Genomic DNA, 9,936 nt, shown 5'->3' on the forward strand with positions numbered 1-9,936 from the left:
TATTGTAGTAGATCATAATATAGCAACCTGCTCATATTAAAGCAGATCTGAGGCTGACATATTATGTAGCCTGAAATATATTACCTGTTATCAGTAAGTCTTGTATAGTCTTTCTATTGAATGAAATTTGTTTACAGGTGTTTTTTTGGAAGTTTTTGAAATCTGCTACCTAAATACTGTCATTTTTTCATTTGCATTTTAGTAGCCTTCATTTTGTATCATTATGTAGTAATGATTAATTTTTTTGTTAATAGTTAACAAGCGCATAAAAAAAAAATTGGTAAGATAACCAGAATAGCCCAGTAGTATCATAAAGTTTGATGAAAAATGAGCTGTGTGTATATATGATTATATCAGACCAGTATGTTATTCTATAATGTCATGAGTTAATATCCATAGCATTGGATCCCAACCGTATTACTCTTGTCACCGTTTTTTTCAACCCTGTGACACACTTATGACTCCATGACATCAGCTGTTTTGTTTCTTAATTTTCTAACTATATGTTTATAGGCTAAGAGTAAACATACAAGTCTGTAGGATTGTTTTGTTTTGTGAAATGTCTCTGTACACAGATGGCTTAGCCACAAAGGAGTCGATTAGTAGACCTTGTGACCTCACCTGATTTCACCTCTCTTTAAGTTTGCAGGAAAAATACTTATTTTTACTAAAGCTATCAATACTGATGCTTTATAGTAGACATCATAATTATTGAAGTGTTATTGATATTACTAATGGCAATATTAGATACAAGAAAATGTTTTTGGAAATTAACCTAATGCCGCTGGATGTTTCCTGATATGAAAGTCCTCTCTCCCAGGCTGTATTCATAGTGACCTGGGCCCTGTTGCCGTATTAAGGAGAAGGGGAAATAGGTGAGACAGGTAGCACTCGTAATTGGCACAGTGATGACGTAGTACATGTGGAACCATTTATGTGTAAAAACAATTAATAAAGTAAACTTGTAGTGGACATGGCATGTACTTACATGCCATCCCTGGCATATGAACACTACTGAACACCTAGCAAATTGGTCTACAATATTTTTTCCCCAAGGGTTTGCAACTCCTGCAAACCCTCCATGACCCTCTTGAGAATAATGTACTTTAGATAATAGGCAAATCATTACTAGGGAATTAATGTGTGTATTTTAATTCATGTCTTTTAATTAAATTCATTAGTGTATTTTAATTAACATCTTTAATACTGAATTAAATTACTTTTATTCCAGACTACACAACAGACAAAAAACAAGCTTGATGGAGAAGATAGGAAGGAAAGTCCAAAAAGAAGAAAACTTTCTAATGAAGAGCTTCTAGATAGTGAAGGAAAGGTAATTATATATTTTTAGAATTCTTTTTTTGAGCTAAATCTCTTTAAACCCATTGCCGACGGGTGGCATGTACGCACATGCCATGGGATGCGGGACCATCTGCCGGGGACACGTACACACATGCCATAGTATGAAAGGACATGCCATGAGTTTTTTTTTGTTACAGTCATGGCAAAAGATTATTTTTTTGCCAGTGAAAGTGTGTTTAGGTAGGTTTTAACGCTTTCTCATTTTTACCATGCAGAAAAAAAAAAAAAAAAAAAAAAAAAAAAAAAAAAATATATATATATATAAAATAATAATAATAATAATAATAATAATAATAATAATAATAATAATAATAATAATAATAATAATAAAATGCAACAAACCGACGATTTCAACTCCATGATGCCGCACACTGCTTATTTTATTCGGAACTATAGACCGAATAATGATCAATTATGGAGTTATATAACAACAAAAATACCCTTCAGTCTCGATTTATCAGGAAGTTTGGCAAGTAGAGACTTTAAAAAATAATGAAAACTGAAAATACAACATATCTTCGTAGTATTACGAAGAAACGGCAGGGGATGCTGGTATTTGGCATGAGTGGTCTCGCATGCTAGGGCGACGATATAAGATGTTTATATATATTCCTGTCAAAGGAGATTTATCCTTTGCCATGTTATGAGGAGAACTAACGAGTCATGAGGTGGTCATTGTCTTTTCTTTTTTTTTCTCAGATGGATGGAAAAGGTGGAGATGGGGGAACGTTCCCAGACTCTAGGGGACCAGTCTTTTATAATCCAGCTGCAGGAGAAGTTCAGAGTAATTTGTCGCGGGAGTTGTTGATGGATCTCGTAATTTTACAAGAGAAAGTTTCTGAGAGTTTTCTGAGCTCTTTATTTGTTTGTCATTTTTCTGATCTCTTTGTATGATTTAAGAGAGCTGAGTTCAAGAACTTTTTAAATTAAATGTTCTGCTGGAAGGTTTTTTTCACTGCAGTGCTGAAATATAATAATAGTGAATATTGTAGTGATGATATTTAAGAAGAATTGCCAGTAGGTCATAAATATATTTCGAATTTGATTATTTACATATATATTAATTTTTTGTTTATTTATTTATTTGTTTATTTATTGATTCATTCTGCACAGCAAAAGATCTTGCAATTCAAGCTCTTCAGTTTGAGAACCAGAAGCTTAAGCAACAGCAGCAGGCTTCACCACAAAATGTATCTCCAGTGAGAAGAAGGCCCCTGGATCAGTACAAATTGAAGGTTTGTATTTTACAACCTTTTACATGTATAGAATACAGATTGTTTTTTACAGTAGCTTCTCTGGCTCCTTAAGGAAAGTTATTAAAGGAAGGTGCCAGTAGCATGTGGGAGTAACATGTGAAATGTTTTATGAACGATATAAATGTGTAAGTTTGTAACTATATATATCCATCCCCGTCCCCATCCCCGTCCCTCCCTGTCCCCCCGTCCCCGTCTCCATCTCCATCTCCATCTCCCATCTCCATCTCCATCTCCATCTCCATCTCCATCCATCCATCCATCCATATAGATAAGTGCATCTATATCTGTATTTGTGTATTTATCTATATCTATCTATCTATCCATAGATAGAGATAGTTTTACAAATAGATAGATAGATAGCTATAGAATTTTCCCTTGATTGATTTTTTTACTTTCTTTTTTTTCTTTCTTCCTTTTCTTGGCTTATAATGGAGATACATGGAAACCTATTCATATCAAAAAAAATTTTCATGTAGATAATGGAATACCAGTCAGCCCTCAATCAGCGTGACCAGGTGATAGGCACGCTACAAACAAGGCTGGCAGAATTGGTGCAACAGCGAGATGAGGCCTTAACAGATGCAGCGCAACAGACAGATAATTTTGGAAGGGAGGTGGAAACACTAAAGTTACAGCTGCAAGAAGCAACTGATGCCTTGTCCAAGAAGTGGGTGACAGGAGTAAATCCTCGGGAACATCTGGTGCTAAAGAATAAGGTGAGGGGAGAGTGTGGTGATTTTGTAGACAGGTGATGACCTCTGGGCAACACCTCTCTATGTGCAGTGCATTACTCTGTTCTCTAGTTTACACCCATAAGGATAAAGAAATGTAGCCTACTTCTAGATGCTGAGATATTAGTTTACTACTTGTCAGTATCCTTAGACTGTCAGTTTAGAAGTGCTTTGAAAACGCTGTATTACATGAGAGGTGTCTGGATATCTAATTTGTATGAAATGTTGCCTTTTCAGTTAATAGCCGTCCAACAGACTATAGATCAGGATCGCCAGTTTTTAGAGGAAATGACTAGGCAGCTGACGGACAAAACAGACCGATGTAATTTAGTCGAACACAAATACAAGCAGTGTTTACAAAAATACAAGCAATTGCAAATTGATAATGAAGACTTGAAAAGTAAGAACAAGATTGGTGAAGGAAATCTAGCACATTTAGAAGAGGAAAAGAAAAAAGTGGAAGAAAAACTTGCTGAGGCAAATGAGAGAATTGCATCACTCTCTAAGGAACAAAAACAAACGGTTTCAGAAGTTAGTATGTAGTTTGATATTCACTTAGATATATAATTATAGAAAAAGTTTTTTGAAGTTAATTAGTGATGATTAAGAAAATATCTTTAGATGTTTGATATTGTGTGTGGTGTGTGTGTGTGTGTGTGTGTGTGTGTGTGTGTGGTGTGTGTGTGTGTGTGTGTGTGTGTGTGTGTGGTGTGTGCGTGTTTTGTGTGTGTGTGTGCGCGCTTGCGTGCGTGTGTATGTGGGAGTGTGTATGGGATGTATGTATGAATATATGTAAACATATGTAAACATATATACATATATACATATAGATATGTATACATACATATATATATTTGATATAGATATAGATATAGATATATATAGATATATATAGATATGTATACATACATATATACATATATATAAAATATTATATATATATTTATATATTATATAATATTTTATATATATATTTTTTTATTAATATATATATATTATTTTTTTATTATTTATTATTATAAAATTTTAAAAAAAATATTAATAAAAATTTTTAAAAAATTTTATAAATTTTTATTTTAAATTTTTAAAATTTTTTTTAATTTTTTTTTTTTAAAAAATATAATATTTTTTTAATTAAAATTTTTTAAATTAAAATTTAAATTAATTTTTGGGGGGAAAAATTTTCTATAAAATTTTTTAAATAATTAAAAAAAATTATTTTTTATTTAATTTAATTTTTTATTTAAAATTTATATTTAATTTTTTAAAAAAAAAAATAAATACCATCAATTTTAAAAATTTTTTTTTTTTTTCAACAAAAAAAAAACCCCAAAAAAAACAAAAACAAAACCCACCCCCCCCCGGGGAAACAAACCCCCCAAAAACACCAAAACCCCAAACAACCCCAAAAAAAAACAAACCCCCCAAAAACAACCAAAACATCAAACTTAGATTTTTTTAAAAAAAAATTCAAAAACCTTTTTTTTAAAAAACAAGGAAATAAAAAAATAAATTTGGAAACGGGTTTTTTTTTTTTGAAGGGCAAATTTTAAATTGGGCCCCGGTTTTTTTTTTTTTTAAAAATTTAAAAAAGGTGAGATGTGTTTTATGAACTGAATACCTCTCTCCCAGTGATCAGTGCCGGCCTGTTGCCGGTTTAAGAGAATGGTGAGAGTACCTCATTAATTGGCACGTGTGACGTAGTACTGTGACCATGTATGTGTAAAACATTAATAAAACTTGTAGGCATTTCATTTAGCTACTCTCCCGCATATGAACAATACGACCTAGCATTGTCTACATATTTTTCCCCAAGTTTGCACTCCTGCACCCATACCCTCTTGAGAATGTAACTTTAATAGGCAATCATTACTAGGAATTAATGTGTTTTTGTTGTATATGTTTTATTTAATTCATTATTTTTTATTACATCTTTATTACTGATTAATACTTTTATTCAGACTACACACGACAAAACCAGCTTGATTGAGAGATAGCAGGAAAGTCCCAAAGAAAACTTTCTAATGAAAGCTTCTAGCTGAGTAGAAAGATAACTATATTTAGAATCTTTTTTGAGCGTATCTCTTACCCATTGCGACGGTGCGTGTACCACATGCATGATGCGGGAGCGCGGCCTCCGGGGACACTAACACATGCCATAGTCTGTCGGCATGCTCATTTTTTTTTGTACAGTAATGGCAAAGATTATTTTTTTGCCATGAAGTGTTATTAAGTCGGTCTTAACACTTTTCTCATCATTTTTTACACACCAAAAAAAAAAAAAAAAAAAAGAAGAAAAAAAAAAATTTATATATATATAATAATAATTTAATATAATGATCTAATAATATAATACTTATACTAATAATAAATCAACACCGACGTTTCACTCCCATATGCCGCACAACTGCTTATTTTATTCGTACTGTAGACCGATAATGATCAATTAATGGAGGTCTGATATAACAACAAAATACCCTTCATATCGTTATCTGGAGTTTGGCAAGGGTTAGAGACTTTAAATATTAAAACTGATAAATACACAATCTTCGTCGTATTACGAGACCGGCATGGATGCGTATTTTGGCATGATTCTCGGCATGCTGGGGCGACGATTAATAAGATGTTTATATATTCCTTCAACGAGGATTTTTCCTTTGCCATTTTTGAGGAGACTAGATCCATGAGGTGTCCTATGCTTTTCCTTTTTTTGTGTGTATAGATGGTGAAAAGGGTGGAGATGGGAACGCCCGACTCTCGGGCCAGTCCCTTTTATAATCCACTGCAGGAGGGTTCAGTAGTTGTCGCGGGAGTTGTTGAGGATCTCGTATTTTTACAAGAACAGTTTCTGAGAGTTTCTGATCTTTCTTTTGTGTTTTCATTTTTCTGAATCTCTTTGTATGATTTCAGAGAGATGATTCAAAACTTTTAAATTTACACTTTGTGCTGGTCTGAAGTATTTTCACTGCAGTGCTGAAAATGATAATAATAGTGATATGTATGCTGATATTAAGAGAATTGGCCATAGTCAATACATATATTTCGAATTGATTATTACATATATTTATTTTGTTTTTGTTTTTTTATTTTTGTTTATTTATTGATTCAATTCTGCCACAGCAAAAGATCTTTCAATCAGCTCTTCAGTTTTGAGACCAGAAGCTTAAGCACAGCTGCGTGTGTGTCAACCACAAATGGTATCTCCATTTGAGAAAAGGCCCTGATCAGTGACAAATTGAAGGTTTGTATTTTACAACCTTACAATGTCTAGAATCAGATTGTTTTTTACAGTAGCTCTGGCGCCTTAAGGACGTTATTAGTAAGGTGCATCAGTAGCAGTATGGAGTACATGTGAAATGTTTTAACATTAATTTAGTTTGTAACCTAATTTCATCCCCGTCCCGTCCCCCCCTGTGTGTGTGTGTTTTTTGTTTCCCCGTCCCTGTCCCCGTAATCCCCTCTCCTCTCATCTCCATCTACGTGCGGGTCCACTCCATCTCCCTCTCCTCGCCTACCCCATCCACCATGATAGAAATGCATCTATATTCTGTTTGTTAATTGCATCTATTCTACGTATCTATCCATAGATGAGATAGATTTTTACAAATCGCTATAGATAGCTTAGATTCCATTGTTGATTTTTTCACTTTCTGTTGTTTTCTTGCTGGCCGGTTCCTTGGCTTATATGGGATACATGGAAACCTTGTCTATCAAAATTTTTCATGTAGATAATGGAAATACCGTCACCCTCAATCAGCGTGACAGGTTAGGGAACGCTACAACAGGCCTGGCAGAATGTGCACACGAGATGAGGCCGTTAAACAGATGCAGCGCAACAGACAGATCTTTGGAAGAGAGGTGGGAACACTAAAGTTACAGCGCAATAGGCAACTGATCCTTTCATGAAGTGAGTGACAGGAGGAAATCCTCGGAAGCATCTGTGGCTAAAGATCAGGTGAGGGAGAGTGTGGTGATTTTTGTAACGGTGATGACTCTCTGGGCAACACTCTCTATGTGCTTGGCATTACTCTGTTCTCTAGTTTACACATAAGGATGTGGGGTAAGCCTAACTTCTAGTGCTGAGATATTATTTTCATACTCTTGTCGTATCCTTAGACGGTCAGTTTAGAAGTGCTTTAAAACAGCTGTATGTCAGGAGGTGTCCGGGTATCTAAATTTGTATAATGTTGTCTCTATTCAGTTAATAGCCGTCCAACAACTATAGATCAGGATCCCATTTTTTAGAGTAATGACTAGCAGAGCTGACGGACAGCAGGTATGTGGTTGTTTAGTCGAAACACAATACGCAGTGTTTCAAAAATGCAATCAAATTGCATGTGATTGACTACTTCAAAGAGACAGATTGGTGAGGATATCTACACATTTAGAAGAGGAAGACAAAAGTGGAAGAACTTGCTGAGGCAATGAGAGAATTGCTCACCTCGAGACAAACAAACGGTTTGTGTGCGTGAAGTTAGTATGTCGTTGATATTCACTTAGATATCTAATTTATAAAAAGTTTTTGAAGTTATTAGTTATGATTAAGACAATATCTTTAGATTTTGATATTTTGTGTTGTGTGGAGTGTGGTGTGTTTGTTTGTGTGTGGTGTTGGTGTGTGTGGTGTGTGTGTGTGGTGGGTGTGGTGTTGTGTGTGGTGTGGTGCGCTGTGTGTGCGCGTTGCTGCGTGCGGCGGCGGTGTGTCTGCGTGGGTGTGCTGTGTGTGCGTGTTATGTGTGTTTGCGCCTTGCGTGCGTGTGTATTGGAGTGTGTATGGATGTATGTATGTATATATATGTTAAAACATATGTAGCAATCTATAGATATGTAAGATTTATACATACATATATATATATAATATAGATATGTTATACGATATATTGATAGATATAGATTGGAAGCATACATATATACATACATACATGACCTATAACATATTATTATATTTATATAAATATAGATTATATATAGTTGGTTTATATTATATATATTAATGTTTATATATGTAATTTATATGTATGACGGTTGTATATTTTATAATATTTATAGTTATATATATAGTGTTTATAGTATATTATATTTTTTATTATATTTATATATATTTTTTTATTTTTTTATTTATTTCTATCTATTAAATCAGTAAAAAAAGTAACATCACTCGTATGTAAGCTGAAAATATTCTTTTGCAACAATAATTAGGATTTAAACTTTTTAGTTTGCCTTCTTGCAATATTAACTAGAATTGTTTCTTTATTTCTAGGAAGGCTTCTTCCTCCCATCCTTCTGTATTTTCTTTTAGATTCAAAATCTTATGGGGAAGCTGACAGGATGTACAGTTGACTTCGCAGCAGCTAGAAGAGCACAGAGACAGTTGGCTGCTGCCGATGAGCGACTCGCGGTGGAAATACGCTGATACCGGCAGAAGATCAAGGTATTTTCGTTATGGGGCCCATTTTTCACCTTCTTGTGTTTTCATGGTATAAAATGTATTATAGTTTTGTAAATTATGATACTGTTAGAGGGCGAATGAGACACGAAAAGTGAGAATTGTAAGCAAAATGGTTTAAAGGATTTTTTTTTTTTTTTTTTTTTTCTATAATACAAGAGATTTTTAAGCATCTTATTTTTAATATATTGAAGAAAATAAAGTAGCTATATGTTAAATTATAACTTAATTTTTCCGTTTTTTTTTATTCAGTGAACACCTTCAGAGGATATTTCAAGGCGCAAGAATCACTGACACAGAAATGGCCAAAATAAATGAACATCGTGGCTTTGAAAACTGGCAGCAAGAAGACCATCACTCACTTATGGAGTATTTAAACTGAAGGAATAAGTCCATACTAAGACTACTTTGCGGGACTGACAAGAAAAATGAAGATAAGTGCTGTGTGTGTGTGTATCAAGAGAAAGACAAGAATTGGAAGTAGCACTGAGTGTGGTTGTGTGTCTGTCGGATCTTTTGCTAGAATGAGCTAAGAGTTGAGAAAAAGAATGGGTACTGGCGAGAATGAAAGTGTGTCATAATAATTGATGTGACTTCAGAATTCAGAAGATGTGATGTTCAAGAACTTTGAGAATACCATGGACGCAACCAAACCTGAGAGAGAGCATCTCTGGATGGTTGTGTTGAAAGAGAATTGGATTCCAGGAAAAAGCTTCGGTTTAATGCAGGAACTGCCTACATTGAACTGAATGCAGAGTTAGTAGCTTGAGAAATGAATAAAATGAGGTTATGGAAAAGGGAGTTGCTATTTGTCAGAATCTCAGTTTCTCCAAAAATGCTCATGCTGGTTTACGAAAGAAAGGCTACACCATGAATTGGTAGAAAAAGGACCTAGAGTTGTTAGTTGAAACAGAGTGGCTCAAATGAGTACATTTCTAAGAACTTGCACAGAGCAAAGCTGAAAAGAAGAATGGAATAACTCAAAATTCAGACGTCAGCGTAAGTAGGGCTATTCGCAGCACAAGACTTGAGTGAGCTTGACTGATGAGCACAGCAAACCTCGGCAAAAATGTAGGACTCAGGACGGGAAGGAGCAACTGGCTCAAAGAAAGAATCGTTGGAATAAAGAATGACTATATTG

The 9,936-nt window shown here is 34.2% G+C and overlaps 1 protein-coding gene across 1 annotated transcript; it reads left to right on the forward strand.

The window, feature by feature from the left end:
* Positions 1-2,169: 2,169 nt before the first annotated feature.
* Positions 2,170-9,564, forward strand: LOC119575717 (putative leucine-rich repeat-containing protein DDB_G0290503). Its single transcript, XM_037923340.1, has 7 exons — positions 2,170-2,206; positions 2,476-2,597; positions 3,095-3,334; positions 3,587-3,880; positions 8,649-8,719; positions 9,048-9,164; positions 9,501-9,564. The coding sequence occupies exons 1-7, from the start codon at positions 2,170-2,172 to the stop codon at positions 9,562-9,564; spliced, it is 945 nt and encodes a 314-aa protein (XP_037779268.1).
* The last annotated feature ends 372 nt before the right edge of the window (positions 9,565-9,936 follow it).

This window comes from Penaeus monodon, chromosome 7, assembly GCF_015228065.2.
Source record: "Penaeus monodon isolate SGIC_2016 chromosome 7, NSTDA_Pmon_1, whole genome shotgun sequence".
Lineage (NCBI taxonomy): Eukaryota > Metazoa > Arthropoda > Malacostraca > Decapoda > Penaeidae > Penaeus > Penaeus monodon.